Source organism: Pseudoliparis swirei, chromosome 22 (assembly GCF_029220125.1).
Source record: "Pseudoliparis swirei isolate HS2019 ecotype Mariana Trench chromosome 22, NWPU_hadal_v1, whole genome shotgun sequence".
Classification (NCBI taxonomy): Eukaryota; Metazoa; Chordata; class Actinopteri; order Perciformes; family Liparidae; genus Pseudoliparis; species Pseudoliparis swirei.
This window is the reverse complement of record NC_079409.1, coordinates 285,350-302,145: the sequence shown is the minus strand read 5'-3', so window position 1 is coordinate 302,145 and position 16,796 is coordinate 285,350. Positions and strand designations below refer to the sequence as shown.

The 16,796-nt window shown below is 49.3% G+C and overlaps 2 protein-coding genes across 2 annotated transcripts in view; one reads left to right on the top strand and one right to left on the bottom strand.

Annotated features, from left to right (window-relative positions):
* Positions 1-2,234, top strand: part of LOC130213171 (calcium-transporting ATPase type 2C member 1-like) — a 31,589-nt gene extending 29,355 nt beyond the window's left edge. Inside the window, 2 exon segments of the mRNA XM_056444638.1 lie at positions 920-1,169; positions 1,237-2,234. Coding sequence (XP_056300613.1) covers positions 920-1,169; positions 1,237-1,358 — 372 coding nt within the window. The 3' untranslated portion in view covers positions 1,359-2,234.
* A 4,379-nt stretch (positions 2,235-6,613) lies between these two features.
* On the bottom strand, positions 6,614-15,423 carry LOC130213084 (protein asteroid homolog 1-like). Its single transcript, XM_056444506.1, has 6 exons — positions 15,279-15,423; positions 13,321-14,141; positions 9,290-9,589; positions 9,015-9,219; positions 7,545-7,674; positions 6,614-7,449 (listed from the first exon to the last, which is right to left on the bottom strand). Exons 1-6 carry the CDS (start codon positions 15,403-15,405, stop codon positions 7,059-7,061), a joined length of 1,974 nt encoding a protein of 657 aa, XP_056300481.1. The 5' UTR covers positions 15,406-15,423; the 3' UTR covers positions 6,614-7,058.
* Positions 15,424-16,796: the final 1,373 nt, after the last annotated feature.

Below are 16,796 nucleotides of genomic sequence, written 5' to 3'. Positions count from 1 at the left end.
ACCTTGTGACCTTCAGGTAGCCGGTGACCTTGTGACCTTCAGGTAGCCGGTGACCTTGTGGCCTTCAGGCAGCCGGTGACCTTGTGGCCTTCAGGTAGCCAGTGACCTTCAGGCAGCCTGTGACCTTCAGGTAGCCGGTGACCTTGTGACCTTCAGGTAGCCGTGACCTTCGGGTAGCCGGTGACCTTGTGGCCTTCAGGTAGCCGGTGGCCTTCGGGTAGCCGGTGACCTTGTGACCTTCAGGTAGCCGGTGACCTTCGGGTAGCCGGTGACCTTGTGACCTTCACGTAGCCGGTGACCTTCGGGTAGCCGGTGACCTTGTGGCCTTCAGGTAGCCGGTGGCCTTCGGGTAGCCGGTGACCTTGTGACCTTCACGTAGCCGGTGACCTTCGGGTAGCCGGTGACCTTGTGGCCTTCAGGTAGCCGTGACCTTGTGACCTTCAGGTAGCCGGTGACCTTCGGGTAGCCGGTGACCTTGTGACCTTCACGTAGCCGGTGACCTTCGGGTAGCCGGTGACCTTGTGGCCTTCAGGTAGCCGGTGGCCTTCGGGTAGCCGGTGACCTTGTGACCTTCAGGTAGCCGGTGACCTTCGGGTAGCCGGTGACCTTGTGACCTTCACGTAGCCGGTGACCTTCGGGTAGCCGGTGACCTTGTGGCCTTCAGGTAGCCGGTGGCCTTCGGGTAGCCGGTGACCTTGTGACCTTCACGTAGCCGGTGACCTTCGGGTAGCCGGTGACCTTCGGGTAGCCGGTGACCTTGTGGCCTTCAGGTAGCCGGTGACCTTCGGGTAGCCGGTGACCTTGTGGCCTTCAGGTAGCCGGTGGCCTTCGGGTAGCCGGTGACCTTGTGACCTTCACGTAGCCGGTGACCTTGTGACCTTCGGGTAGCTGGTGGCATGTTTCTTAACTCCTTCGGTCGTTGTTGTTTGGACATGAATTGAACTTTAATCCAATAACAGGCGGACATGTTGGACATTGGATCAGCTGCTCAATATCGGTCCTGATCTCTGGTTCTGGTCCTCCTCAGACCCGTATGGTCCATGAACTGGGTCTGTGCAGCAACAGGACCTTCTGCTATGCCGTGCTGGCCTCCATCATGGGGCAGCTGCTCGTCATCTACTTTCCTCCACTGCAGAACGTGTTCCAGACGGAGAGCCTCAGCGTCTTTGGTGAGTCCAGTCGAGAGGAACTTGTCCTAGAGATCTGCAGGTCTTGACGTGTCCTGGTCCTCCTCAGACCTGCTGTTCCTCGTGACCCTGACCTCCTCGGTGTGTCTGGTTTCTGAGGCCATAAAGCTGATGGAGAGGTGGAGGGGAGTCGAGAGGAGTCCACCCTCCGACTGCTTCCACGAGGTATGACCTCCCACACACCCTCTCTGAAGGACTCTGAGGAGGATGAGTGCTGTGGTTCATTGAGACTCTGGTCTGGGACCAGTGGAAGCTCCCGGCTTCACCTGGTGGATCTGAGCCAGCATCGGGGTCCCCGGCTGCCGCTGGGTGTAGATATCGACTCTCTGGAGAAACCCCCTCATCTCCCGGTCTTCAGGACCGGCTCTCTGGAGGAACCCTGTGGAGAGTCGTGTGCAATTGTTCTTTTTTATTCCCGTGGTGATGAGGTGTCGACCACTAAAGCCTGCTTTGGCTCCTCTTGGTTATGGTTTAGTGTGATGGAGGTGCTTCAGGACTCCTGAAGGACTATTAATCCAGAACCTTGAGTTCTATGTGGAGCGTTGCAGACAAACGGATTTACAACGAGCTACAATCACAAATGGACTATCTGACCATGTGAAGTCTGTTTTACACTTTATTGTGATTGTTTTGACTATAATCAATATTATTACTACACCAGCCTTGTTTAAGAGTAGACTGCAATGTCATTCTGGCATTAATTATACTTTCACTTTCGTTCCTTCAGGCTTGTTTGATGTTCTCATTCTGTCCTTGATTGATTGATTGATCGTCTCCTGGAGTTCACGTGAAACATGGAGCTTGCTTTTTGTTTTCGTTTGCTAATCAAAGATGCTAATGTTTGTGACACAAGCTGGCTAACCTGATTAGCATTAATTAGCTCACAAGTCTGTTTGTTTGATATCATGATGATTGTTGTTGTTAAATTATTTAAATCACAAGTCAAATGGAGAACGTCAGCAGATCCTTTTTAGTTTACTTTGGACCAAATGAACTGCCGAGGTGTTCTGTACCTGTTCCTGCTTTAATAAACAAACTCTTTAGTGACCAGCTTCTCATCATGTCCTCATAGCAACAGTTAAGTGGCCCATATGCTGCCCCACTAGAGGGCTTGTAGTACCATGTTACCCCACTAGAGAGCTTGTAGTACCATGTTACCCCACTAGAGAGCTTGTAGTACCATGTTACCCCACTAGAGGGCTTGTAGTACCATGTTACCCCACTAGAGAGCTTGTAGTACCATATTACCCCACTAGAGAGCTTGTAGTACCATGTTACCCCACTAGAGAGCTTGTAGTACCATATTACCCCACTAGAGAGCTTGTAGTACCATGTTACTCCACTAGAGCGCTTGTAGTACCATATTACCCCACTAGAGAGCTTGTAGTACCATGTTACCCCACTAGAGAGCTTGTAGTACCATATTACCCCACTAGAGAGCTTGTAGTACCATATTACCCCACTAGAGAGCTTGTAGTACCATGTTACCCCACTAGAGAGCTTGTAGTACCATGTTACACCACTAGAGAGCTTGTAGTACCATATTACCCCACTAGAGAGCTTGTAGTACCATGTTACCCCACTAGAGAGCTTGTAGTACCATGTTACCCTTCTAGAGAGCTTGTAGTACCATATTACCCCACTAGAGAGCTTGTAGTACCATGTTACCCCACTAGAGAGCTTGTAGTACCATATTACCCCACTAGAGAGCTTGTAGTACCATGTTACCCCACTAGAGAGCTTGTAGTACCATATAGATAGATAGATAGATAGATATATACTTTATTAATCCCCAAGGGGAAATTTGTCGAGTCAGTAGCAGCAACACACAAGAATAAAAAACAAAACACAAAATATAAGAAGGGTTAGGGTGATCTGGCAAGAGGTGAACTGTTGTAGAGCCTCATAGCCGTCGGCAGGAATGTTCTCCTGTATCTCTCCTTGTGGCAGCGGAGCGTGAGGAGACGTCTGGAGAAAGTACTCCTCTGTCCCTGTAGGAGGTGGTGGAGAGGGTGGTCCGGGTTGTCCAATATGGACACCAGTTTCTTCAACGACCTCCTCTCCACCACCTGTTCCAGGTGCTCCAGCTGGCAGCCGATGATGGAGCCAGCCTTCCTAACCAGTTTGTTAAGACGGCTGGTGTCACCGGCTCCGATGCTGCTCCCCCAGAGAGCTTGTTGTACCATATTACCCACTAGAGAGCTTGTTGTACCATATTACCACTTGTTGTACCATATTACCCACTAGAGAGCTTGTTGTACCATATTACCCCACTAGAGAGCTTGTAGTACCATATTACCCCACTAGAGAGCTTGTAGTACCATATTACCCCACTAGAGAGCTTGTAGTACCATGTTACCCCACTAGAGAGCTTGTAGTACCATGTTACCCTTCTAGAGAGCTTGTAGTACCATATTACCCCACTAGAGAGCTTGTAGTACCATATTACCCCACTAGAGAGCTTGTAGTACCATGTTACCCCACTAGAGAGCTTGTAGTACCATGTTACCCCACTAGAGAGCTTGTAGTACCATGTTACCCTTCTAGAGAGCTTGTAGTACCATATTACCCCACTAGAGAGCTTGTAGTACCATATTACCCCACTAGAGAGCTTGTAGTACCATATTACCCCACTAGAGAGCTTGTAGTACCATGTTACCCCACTAGAGAGCTTGTAGTACCATGCTACCCCACTAGAGAGCTTGTAGTACCATATTACCCCACTAGAGAGCTTGTTGTACCATGTTACCCCACTAGAGAGCCTGTAGTACCATGTTACCCCACTAGAGAGCCTGTAGTACCATGTTACCCCACTAGAGAGCTTGTAGTACCATGTTACCCCACTAGAGAGCCTGTAGTACCATGTTACCCCACTAGAGAGCCTGTAGTACCATGTTACCCCACTAGAGAGCCTGTAGTACCATGTTACCCCACTAGAGAGCTTGTAGTACCATGTTACCCCACTAGAGAGCCTGTAGTACCATGTTACCCCACTAGAGAGCCTGTAGTACCATGTTACCCCACTAGAGAGCTTGTAGTACCATGTTACCCCACTGGAGAGCTTGTAGTACCATGTTACCCCACTAGAGAGCTCGTAGTACCATGTTACCCCACTAGAGGGCTTGTAGTACCATGTTACCCCACTAGAGGGCTTGTAGTACCATGTTACCCCACTAGAGAGCTTGTAGTACCATGTTACCCCACTAGAGAGCTTGTAGTACCATGTTACCCCACTAGAGAGCCTGTAGTACCATGTTACCCCACTAGAGAGCTTGTAGTACCATGTTACCCCACTAGAGAGCTTGTAGTACCATGTTACCCCACTAGAGAGCTTGTAGTACCATGTTACCCCACTAGAGAGCCTGTAGTACCATGTTACCCCACTAGAGGGCTTGTAGTACCATGTTGCCCCACTAGAGAGCTTGTAGTACCATGTTACCCCTCTAGAGAGCTTGTAGTACCATGTTACCCCACTAGAGAGCTTGTAGTACCATGTTACCCCACTAGAGAGCTTGTAGTACCATATTACCCCACTAGAGAGCTTGTAGTACCATGTTACCCCACTAGAGGGCTTGTAGTACCATATTACCCCACTAGAGAGCTTGTAGTACCATATTACCCCACTAGAGAGCTTGTAATACCATGTTACCCCACTAGAGAGCTTGTAATACCATGTTACCCCACTAGAGAGCTTGTAGTACCATGTTACCCCTCTAGAGAGCTTGTAGTACCATGTTACCCCACTAGAGAGCTTGTAGTACCATGTTGCCCCACTAGAGAGCTTGTAGTACCATGTTGCCCCACTAGAGAGCTTGTAGTACCATGTTACCCCTCTAGAGAGCTTGTAGTACCATGTTACCCCACTAGAGAGCTTGTAGTACCATGTTGCCCCACTAGAGAGCTTGTAGTACCATATTACCCCACTAGAGAGCTTGTAGTACCATGTTACCCCACTAGAGAGCTTGTAGTACCATATTACCCCACTAGAGAGCTTGTAGGACCATATTACCCACTAGAGAGCTGCCTCACTAAATGCGGGGCTACTTGTGGTCCCTAGAGTCTCAAGTAGGAGGAGCCAGAGCCTTCAGGTATGAATCAGGTTCACCTGGTCCAGACCTAGAGATGCTGCTATAGGCTGATAGGCTGCTGGGGGACGTTTAGGATACACTGAGCTCCTCTAGGAGACACTGAGCTCCTCTCTAGTATACACTGAGCTCCTCTAGGAGACATTGAGCTCCTCTAGGAGACACTGAGCTCCTCTCTAGGATACACTGAGCTCCTCTAGGAGACACTGAGCTCCTCTCTAGGACACTGAGCTCCTCTAGGAGACACTGAGCGCCTCTCTAGGATACACTGAGCTCCTCTAGGAGACACTGAGCTCCTCTCCTCTAGGATACACTGAGCTCCTCTAGGAGACACTGAGCTCCTCTCCTCTAGGCTACACTGAGCTCCTCTAGGATACACTGAGCTCCTCTCCTCTAGGATACGCTGAGCTCCTCTAGAAGACACTGAGCTCCTCTAGGATACACTGAGCTCCTCTAGGAGACACTGAGCTCCTCTCTAGGACACTGAGCTCCTCTAGGACACACTGAGCTCCTCTAGGACACACTGAGCTCCTCTAGGAGACACTGAGCTCCTCTAAGATACAGAGCTCCTCTAGGACACACTGAGCTCCTCTAGGAGACACTGAGCTCCTCTAAGATACACTGAGCTCCTCTAGGAGACACTGAGCTCCTCTAAGAGACACTGAGCTCCTCTAGGAGACACGGAGCTCCTCTAGGAGACACTGAGCTCCTCTAGGACACACTGAGCTCCTCTAGGAGACACTGAGCTCCTCTAGGATACACTGAGCTCCTCTAGGAGACACTGAGCTCCTCTAGGACACACTGAGCTCCTCTAGGAGACACTGAGCTCCTCTAGGAGACACTGAGCTCCTCTAGGACACACTGAGCTCCTCTAGGATACACTGAGCTCCTCTAGGAGACACTGAGCTCCTCTAGGACACACTGAGCTCCTCTAAGATACACTGAGCTCCTCTAGGAGACACTGAGCTCCTCTAAGATACACTGAGCTCCTCTAGGAGACACTGAGCTCCTCTAGGACACACTGAGCTCCTCTAGGATACACTGAGCTCCTCTAGGAGACACTGAGCTCCTCTAGGACACACTGAGCTCCTCTAGGACACACTGAGCTCCTCTAAGATACACTGAGCTCCTCTAGGAGACACTGAGCTCCTCTAGGACACACTGAGCTCCTCTAGGATACACTGAGCTCCTCTCCTCTCGGCTGTCTGAAGCTGGTCCTGTGTCCTTGCCCCGGCAGCCAGTCTCTGGAGTTGTTCCTGACGTGAGGTCAAAGGTCAGGGATGTCTGTCCAGATTGTAAAGCTCTCATGTTGTGACCATAGATGTTGAAAAAAAGCTCACGTTGGTTTTATTCATGTATTTATACATATAATTATATGTAATACAACGATGTACAAATACTGCAATACCACCTGATGAAGTACTATTAGTACTTAATGTTTCAAAATGAATAACATATTGTTACTAGTCATAAACACTCCGCACTGTTCGGTAGATTCTTCTTCAAACATTTTCTAAAATTATCTTTTTTTTGTATGAAAAATCTAAATCGGTAAAATCTAAAACAATCCAAAGTGAAATACTTCACTCTAAAATTCTGCCAGTAAGAAGTCTGAAGTTTTTTAAGTTTCTAGTCTCAAGTCTTTAAAGACTCTATAGTCCTCCGTCCCACAGGTTTACCCAGAATGCATTGCGCTGGTTTCTGATTGGTCACATTTCTGCTGATCCGCCTCGAACAAGTTGGACTCAACAGGATTAGAATCAGGACCAGGATGGGGGGTCCAGTCTCAGGACCAGAGGAAGCCCCGGCACTCCTCTTTGCGGGACAGTTCTGGGTTCCTGCACCGGTTGTTTCTCTGTTTGGTTCGGTACCGAGTTCTCACCGAGACCAGGTCAGCGAGTCCCAGATCCTCCTGAACCCCGACCGAGCAGCCGGCTTCAGTCGCGGCCTCCTGGTCCTCGTTCAGGAGGATCAGGCGCTGCAGGCCGGGGGCCAGGTCGTCCCGAGGCTGCGGAGCCGTCTTCTGGGTCTCTGAGGACGCCGTCTTCTGGAACTGTTGGACCACGGCCCGGAGGCTCTGAAGGAGGTCCAGACTCGGGCCACGGTTCCTCCCGAGCGGCCGTTCTTCAGACCGCATCCGGTGGACCAGCTGGTGGAGCGCCGTCCCCTCGTACAGCCTGGACCACAAGAGGGACCACAGGAGTGTGGGGACACACTGCTGTGGTGCTTCTCCTGAGACCGAGGGGTGTGGGTGTGGCCTGTGGAGGCTCACCTGGAGATCTGGGGCTCAGGTAAGGGGAAACCCAGCAGCTGGTTCAGCTTGATGCCGAACTTCAGGCAGCTCTGCCATTGGTTAAAGGAGTGAGCCACGCCCACATCCAGCTGGCGTCTGGACTCAGGAGCTGCAACGCACAGACACACACAGACACACACACACACACCTTTTCATTACATTTAATTTAGGGCTGTGAAACGATTAAAATTTTTTATCAGGTTAATCACAGGTTTCTGTGGATTAATCCTGATTAATCACATACAGGACTGTCTCAGAAAATTAGAATATTGTGATGAAGTTCTTTATTTTCTGCAATGCAATTAAAAAAACAATAATGTCATGCATTCTGGATTCATTACAAATCAACTGAAATATTGCAAGCCTTTTATTCTGATTTATTGCTGATTATGGCTTACAGCTTAAGAAAACTCAAATATCCTATCTCTAAATATTAGAATATCATGAAAAAGTATACTAGTAGGGTATTAAACAAATCACTTGAATTGTCTAATTAACTCAAACACCTGCAAGGGTTTCCTGAGCCTTGACAAACACTCAGCTGTTATAAATCTTTTTTTTTACTTGGTCTGAGGAAATATTAAAATTTTATGAGATAGGATTTTAGAGTTTTCTTAAGCTGTAAGCCATAATCAGCAATATTAAAAGAATAAAAGGCTTGCAATATTTCAGTTGATTTGTAATGAATCCAGAATGCATGACATTTTTGTTTTTTTAATTGCATTACAGAAAATAAAGAACTTCATCACAATATTCTAATTTTCTGAGACAGTCCTGTATATACATTCAGGGTTTTTCTTGGGTCAAAATGGGTCTTCGGTGCTCCCAAAAAATTTTTGGAGCGCTGCGTGCACCGTCTGTTCATTGAGTGAGTGATAAGCAGCTGGCCGCTCAGTTGCGTATTGATCAGACAAGAAGACACGCTTATCAACTCCAGTGTTTCCCCTCCTATTATAACAGGGGAAATCTCCACCCGTCACGCTGTAATTTTCGTCTACCCCCCCGCCCCCCGTCAACAATTCTCGGCTCGCGCGACAGAGCGATGTGCGCGCGGCGGCATCGAAGCTCTGCTGCGCGAGCCGAGAGAAGAGTTGTTGACGGGGGGGCGGGGGGGGTGGGGGTTAGTGACTTTTTTTCGTCCCGATGTGCGCGCACACGCCGGCATCCGAGCTCTGCGGCGCGCGAGACGGAGATCTGAGTCGTGTTAACGCAACACTAGAGACAGAATGACACGCTGCTGGAGAGACGACCAACAACAGACGGATTGAAGCTCATTCTGCGCATGCGTTAAATGCGGTAAAAAAACAAAACTAGTTAAACCTGTAATTTAATTAACTGAGTTAACGCGTTATTTTTCACAGCACTAATTTAATTCCATTACAAATGGATTCATTACGGGGAGCAGACCTGTCCCTGTTTATGATTGGCCGAATGGAGGCGGGGCTTTACCTGCTGGGGGCCTCGGGGGAGGTCCAGTGCTCAGGCCCAGCAGCAGCGCCTCCAGCAGATCCTCCTCTGGGGGAGGCTCGGCTCTCTGCAGCCAGTAGCAGGTGACGGCCACCGGGAGGCGCAGCTGAGTGGGCAGCCGGCTCAGAGAGGCCTCCGTCACCTGCAGAGCCTCCAGCAACACCTGCAGGCACTGAGAGAGCTGCACCTGGGGGGTAGAGGTAGTATCATGTCGTTGTTCTGTTTGTTGTGTTGTTGTTGTGGTGTACCAGCCTCACCTGGTCCAGGGAGGGGAGCAGCAGCTGCCCCGAGCCCCCTGTGAAGGTGGGCTGGACGGGGATGAAGGCGAGCTGGAGGCCGTGTCTGTCTCTCTCCACCACCTGCCTCCCGCCTCCCAGCAGCAGCCCGTACATCACCTGTCGGAGCGGCCTGGACACCAGGTGAGCACTGGGCAGGTGGGCGGGGCCTACGGGGAAGGTGAGCTGCATCCTCTGCAGCAGCAGCAGGTCCAGGATCCCTGGATTCAGCCGGGCCTGAGTCAGGGGCAGCCAGGTCCAGTCTGGAACCAGATCCGCCACCTCCAGGAGGACAGAGGACATTTACTACCTTTAAAATACTACCTTTATACCACGACCTTTAAAATACCACCTTTATACCACTACCTTTATGATACCACCTTTATACCACGACCTTTATAATACCACCTTTATACCACAACCTTTATAATACCACCTTTATCCCACTACCTTTATAATACTACCTTTATACCACGACCTTTATTATACCACTACCTTTATGATACCACCATCCCATCCCATCACGGACTGTGCGCTGCTTCCCCAACAACAAGCCCTGGATCACCAGGGACCTGAAGGCGCTTCTTAACATGAAGAAAGCTGCTTTCAGGTCTGGAGACAGGGATGAGCTGAGGAAAGCCCAGCGCAACCTAAAGGTGAAGCTCAGGGAGGGCAAGGACTCCTACAGGAGGAAGCTGGAGGCCAAACTCCAGCTGAACAACACAAGGGAGGTGTGGTCTGGCATGAAGCAGATAACTGGCTTCAAGGTGGGAGGGAGACAGCCAGGGGGCTCCCTGGAGAGGGCCAACGAGCTGAACTGTTTTTTCAATAGGTTCAGTTCACAGCCCTCCCCCGTCTCCTCCACACATCACACCTCCCAAACACCTCCTCCCTCTGTCCCCCTGCTGAGCTGCACATCCACCGAGCCCTCAATAACAATGGGCTCTCCACCTCCCCTCTCTCTGTGACGACTGACCAGGTGAGAAGACAGCTGGAGAAACTACACCAGCGCAGAGCTGAAGGTCCTGATGGCATCAGCCCCAGGGTCCTAAAGACCTGCGCCACCCAGCTGTCTGGTGTCCTGCAGCGCCTCTTCAACCTCAGCCTGAGGCTGGGGAAGTCCCGTGCTGTGGAAGATGTCGTGCCTGGTCCCTGTCCCAAAGAAGTCAGCACCATCTGGCCTCAACGACTACCGACCGGTCGCCTCACCTCCCATGTGATGAAGGTGCTGGAGAGGCTGGTCTTGGCCCACCTCCGGCCGCAGGTGAAATCATCGTTGGACCCTCTGCAATTTGCTTACCAGCCTCATGTGGGAGTGGACGACGCCATCATCTACCTGCTGCAACGAGCTCAGTCGCACCTGGATGGAACCGGTGTCTCTGTGAGAGTCACTTTCTTTGACTTCTCCAGTGCATTTAACACCATCCAGCCACTGCTGCTGAGTGAGAAGCTGCGGTGGCCGTGTGACGCGTCCACCATCTCCTGGATCACTGACTACCTCACAGGCAGACCACAGTTTGTCAGAATGGGCCGTGTGCTGTCTGGAACGGTGGTCAGTGATGTTGGAGCCCCACAGGGAACTGTTCTGTCTCCCTTCCTCTTCACCCTGTACACCAGTGACTTCCAGTACAACACGGAGTCATGCCATCTGCAGAAGTACTCTGATGATTCTGCAGTGGTCGGGTGTATTAGGGATGGACGGGAGGAGGAGTACAGGGCAGTGGTGAGTGACTTTGTAAAGTGGGCGATGAGAACCACCTGCGGCTGAACGTGGCCAAGACCAGAGAGATGGTGGTGGACTTCAGGAGGAAGGCGACAGCTCCTACACCTCTGAGTGTCCTGGGAGTGGACGTGGACATGGTGGAGGAGTACAAGTACCTGGGCGTCTCCATCGACAGCCGACTGAACTGGAAGGCCAACATCAACGCTGTGTACAAGAAGGGATGAGTCGTCTTTTTCCTGAGAAAGCTTGATCCTTCAACGTGTGCAGCAAGATGCTGGAGTTATTCTACCAGTCGGTTGTCGCCAGTGTGCTGCACTTTGCCATTGTCTGCTGGGGAGCAGCATCGGGCCGTGACACCAGCCGTCTTAACAAACTGGTTAGGAAGGCTGGCTCCATCATCGGCTGCCAGCTGGAGCACCTGGAACAGGTGGTGGAGAGGAGGTCGTTGAAGAAACTGGTGTCCATATTGGACAACCCGGACCACCCTCTCCACCACCTCCTACAGGGACAGAGGAGTACTTTCTCCAGACGTCTCCTCACGCTCCGCTGCCACAAGGAGAGATACAGGAGAACATTCCTGCCGACGGCTATGAGGCTCTACAACAGTTCACCTCTTGCCAGATCACCCTAACCCTTCTTATATTTTGTGTTTTGTTTTTTTATTCTTGTGTGTTGCTGCTACTGACTCGACAAATTTCCCCTTGGGGATTAATAAAGTATATATCTATCTATCTATCTATACCACCTTTATACCACGACCTTTATAATACCACCTTTATACCACGACCTTTATGATAGCACCTTTATACCACTACCTTTATGATACCACCTTTATACCACTACCTTTATACCACGACCTTTATAATACCACCTTTATACCACGACCTTTATGATACCACCTTTATACCACTACCTTTATACCACGACCTTTATAATACCACCTTTATACCACGACCTTTATGATACCACCTTTATACCACTACCTTTATGATACCACCACCTTTATGATACCACGACCTTTATGATACCACCTTTATACCACTACCTTTATGATACCACGACCTTTATGATACCACCTTTATACCACGACCTTTATGATACCACCTTTATACCACGACCTTTATGATACCACCTTTATCCCACGACCTTTATAATACCACCTTTATACCACTACCTTTATGATACCACCTTTATAATACCACCTTTATACCACGACCTTTATGATACCACTACCTTTATGATACTACCTTTATGATACCACCTTTATACCACTACCTTTATGATACCACCTTTATACCACAACCTTTATGATACCACCACCTTTATACCACAACCTTTATGATACCACCACCTTTATACCACTACCTTTATAATACTACCTGAGGACCTACTACCTGAGGACCTACTACCTGAGGACCTACTACCTACTACACGAGGACCTACTACACGAGGACCTACTACACGAGGACCTACTACCTGAGGACCTACTACATGAGGACCTACTACACGAGGACCTACTACACGAGGACCTACTACACGAGGACCTACTACACGAGGACCTACTACCTGAAGACCTACTACCTGAAGACCTACTACACGAGGACCTACTACACGAGGACCTACTACACGAGGACCTACTACACGAGGACCTACTACCTGAAGACCTACTACATGAGGACCTACTACACGAGGACCTACTACACGAAGACCTACTACCTGAAGACCTACTACATGAGGACCTACTACACGAGGACCTACTACACGAGGACCTACTACACGAGGACCTACTACACGAGGACCTACTACCTGAAGACCTACTACACGAGGACCTACTACCTGAAGACCTACTACATGAGGACCTACTACCTAAAGACCTACTACCTGAAGACCTACTACATGAGGACCTACTACACGAGGACCTACTATCTGAAGACCTACTATCTGAGGACCTACTACCTGAAGACCTACTACACGAGGACCTACTACACGAGGACCTACTACACGAGGACCTACTACCTGAAGACCTACTACATGAGGACCTACTACACGAGGACCTACTATCTGAAGACCTACTATCTGAAGACCTACTACATGAGGACCTACTACCTGAGGACCTACTACCTGAAGACCTACTACACGAAGACCTACTACATGAGGACCTACTACACGAGGACCTACTACCTGAAGACCTACTACATGAGGACCTACTACCTGAAGACCTACTACACGAGGACCTACTACACGAGGACCTACTACACGAGGACCTACTACACGAGGACCTACTACTTACTTCTGCTGGGAAAGGAGGAGCCGTCCCATGGATGAAGAACCTCTGGAGGAAGCAGGGGGGCAGCTGGTACTCCTCCACCCCCAGACACAAGGCCTTCAGCAGCTCTGCTTTCCTCTCGCTGCTCATGTCTCCCATCAGCTCCAGCGCCGCCTCCAAGGCCTCCTGAGGCTGGTGGAACCCCTTCAGCCAGCGGAGCAGCCCCTCCAGGCGCCTCGTCGCCCCGCGGCCCTCCGGGGCGAACCGAGCCCAGTCGAAGGAGCCGTGCGGCAGCCTCACGTAGTCGTTCCCAGCCAAGGCGGCGAAGGTGGGCAGCAGCTGCTGCCGGACATTAAAGAAGACGCAGAAGCTGGAGCTGGTGTAATTCTTGCAGGGGACGTAGCTCCGCGAGCCGCTCTGCTCCAGCGCATCCCACTTGAAGTCCGAGAGGGGCAGCAGCCCCGCCGGGAGGTCGAAGATGTAGAAGTCGCTGTCTCCGGACAGCACCGGGCAGCGCCACTCCCTGGCCAGGGCGGCGATCTCGCGGTCCGCCTCTCCGTAGCACTGAGCCAGCGGGACCTCCAGCCGGTCCAGCGTCTGTTTGAAGACCAGCTGGACCAGCTGTGGCAGGACACCCTCCGGCCGGTTGCCCTCCGCCGCTCGGTGGGCCTTCAGGATCCGGTCCTGGGCTCTTCGCGTCAGCGTCGGGAGCTTCTTGTCGGTGTAGTCCGAGCCTCCATCAAGAACCACGTACGGCGAGATCCGGCATCCTCTGAGGGCTTTGATGAACTTCTCAATTAGGACCTCAAAGGTAGCGTAGTCCCCGCCGTGGTTCTGGTCCAGACCTGACGGATGGACAAGGAACACATTGAACCCCCCCGGCTGTCACAGATATCCTGCGTGGGGGATAATATATCTGTAAATAACCCCTTAAAAGGTTTATTGTTTTGTGTTGATTGCCTTATTTTGTCTCTGCTTTATTGGTTTTGATGTATGCCTTTTTATATTGTATTGTTTTAATGATTTTGTATATGTTTTAATCTACTTCCGCTTTTAGCTAAATTTGACTTTTATTTTGAAATGGTAAAAGGAAGCACACCTTTATTTTATGTTAATATACAAACTTGACGGGACGGCTAAATGTGACGGACGGATGCGCATAGTTTAATGGACCCGTATGAGGCTAACGCTCTTACGGTGGTGACAAGGAGGTTTTAATTAAAAAGTTTTGGTTCATGCAACGGAAGAAAGGAAATAAAGAAGTTCACCAGCAGTAAAGTCTCACGCCGATTGATATACGGGGATCCGTTAAATATCTTTTGATTATCATCCTTTCATGTTTCCTGGTTGAAGACTATAAACTATTCACCATGAGTCACAGGATTAACATTCAGACAATTCAGTTGCTTAAGGCCTAAAGTCTCAAACTCTTAAAGGATTATGTTCAATAATAATCTAATGATCATGATAATATTATATTGTAGCGACCCTGGGTCAGGAACGCTACGAGGCGTAGATGGTTGATAGGGTGTTTATTCAGGGGACATAGAACAGGCTCCTGTTGGCCGCAGCCTGCGGCAAAACGACAGCAAAACGCCGTGAAAGCCTCCAACCAGCTTCACGTCTGCTCCGGTCATAGCTCTGCTCCCAACGGGGCGTAACACAACACCACTCGCCCTCCAATCACAGACACGCCTCCCAGCTACCAGCTCATGAGGCGTTCACTTACATCCTGAACATAACATTTATAACATAACATTTCCCTCACTCCGTTACAATATGATCAAAATGAAAAAAAAGATTTTTTAAACTATTTAAACTTCTGTAAAACAGATAAATCAGACTTCTTCATCATCACGTCCCTGATTAAGTGACTTTAACGTGTTAAAATTCAATGTTGATATATAAATATTGATGACTGATCAGCAGTCAATCAAAACACGGAGTACTCTGTAGTACTGCAGTACTTGCTGTGGTCCTACCGGAGTCAAAGTACAGCATGTACAGTAGGTTGCAGCCGTCGACCACCAGCCGGCGGTCCCTGAACCGGACGTCCCGGTAGATCCTCCGGTGAGCCGCCACCAGAGCGGTCATACCTTGAACCCCCATCCCGTCAAACGGCGCCGAGCGGCGGCCGCGCGGCTCTTATAGAGCCGCCGGTCTGGTTCTTAACTTTCACTTTCCTGACGTCACCAACACGAGGAAACGAATGTTGGAGAACCAGTACCTCTAGGTGTAGTACAAGTACCTCTTGATGTAGTACAAGTACCTCTAGATGTACAAGTACCTCGAGGTGTAGTACAAGTACCTCTAGGTGTAGTACAAGTACCTCGAGGTGTAGTACAAGTACCTCGAGGTGTAGTACAAGTACCTCTTGATGTAGTACAAGTACCTCGAGGTGTAGTACAAGTACCTCTAGGTGTAGTACAAGTACCTCTAGATGTACAAGTACCTCTAGGTGTAGTACAAGTACCTCTAGGTGTAGTACAAGTACCTCGAGATGTACAAGTACCTCTAGGTGTAGTACAAGTACCTCTAGATGTACAAGTACCTCTAGGTGTAGTACAAGTACCTCTAGGTGTAGTACAAGTACCTCTTGATGTAGTACAAGTACCTCTAGATGTACAAGTACCTCTAGGTGTAGTACAAGTACCTCTAGGTGTAGTACAAGTACCTCTAGATGTACAAGTACCTCGAGGTGTAGTACAAGTACCTCGAGGTGTAGTACAAGTACCTCTTGATGTAGTACAAGTACCTCTAGATGTACAAGTACCTCTAGGTGTAGTACAAGTACCTCTAGGTGTAGTACAAGTACCTCTTGATGTAGTACAAGTACCTCTAGGTGTAGTACAAGTACCTCGAGATGTACAAGTACCTCTAGGTGTAGTACAAGTACCTCTAGATGTACAAGTACCTCTAGGTGTAGTACAAGTACCTCTAGGTGTAGTACAAGTACCTCTTGATGTAGTACAAGTACCTCTAGGTGTAGTACAAGTACCTCTAGATGTTGATATTACACAATGTAATAGCAAGGAAGCTTCGTGTTTTAACACTCCTGCTGATTTTAAAGCAAGGGCTGGTCTAGGTTTTATTCATTTGAATGTACGCAGCTTAATTGCCAAACTTGATATTATCCGCATTTGGGCAAGCTCAACTGATGCAGATGTTATTGTTATATCTGAATCTTGGTTGAGTAAATCTGTTATGGACAAGGATGTCAATATTGATGGGTATACTGTTTATAGAACTGATCGACCTAATAGGGGAGGTGGAATTGCTATTTTTATAAAAAGTAAGTTTTATGTAAAGGTGCTACTCTCTAAATCAGTGAGCAAACAATTTGAAATGTTGGCTCTTGATCTGGAGGTATCTAAAAGGCTTCATATTACTGTTGTTGGTTGCTATAGGACACCATCAGCAGTCAGTGAAGCTCTTCCCTCTTTAATGCAACTCATATCAGGATTACATTTTAATGAAATCATTTTGATTGGTGACGTCAA

Excerpts from the sequence above, each read along its gene's own strand:
- LOC130213084 (XM_056444506.1), bottom strand. The coding sequence starts at position 15,405 with ATGGGGGTTCAAGGTATGACCGCTCTGGTGGCGGCTCACCGGAGGATC. Across the intron at positions 9,590-13,320 it reads CTCCTCCTTTCCCAGCAGAA|GTGGCGGATCTGGTTCCAGA; the intron begins GTAAGTAGTAGG and ends GTCCTCCTGGAG. Across the intron at positions 7,450-7,544 it reads CCTGAGCCCCAGATCTCCAG|GCTGTACGAGGGGACGGCGC; the intron begins GTGAGCCTCCAC and ends CTTGTGGTCCAG.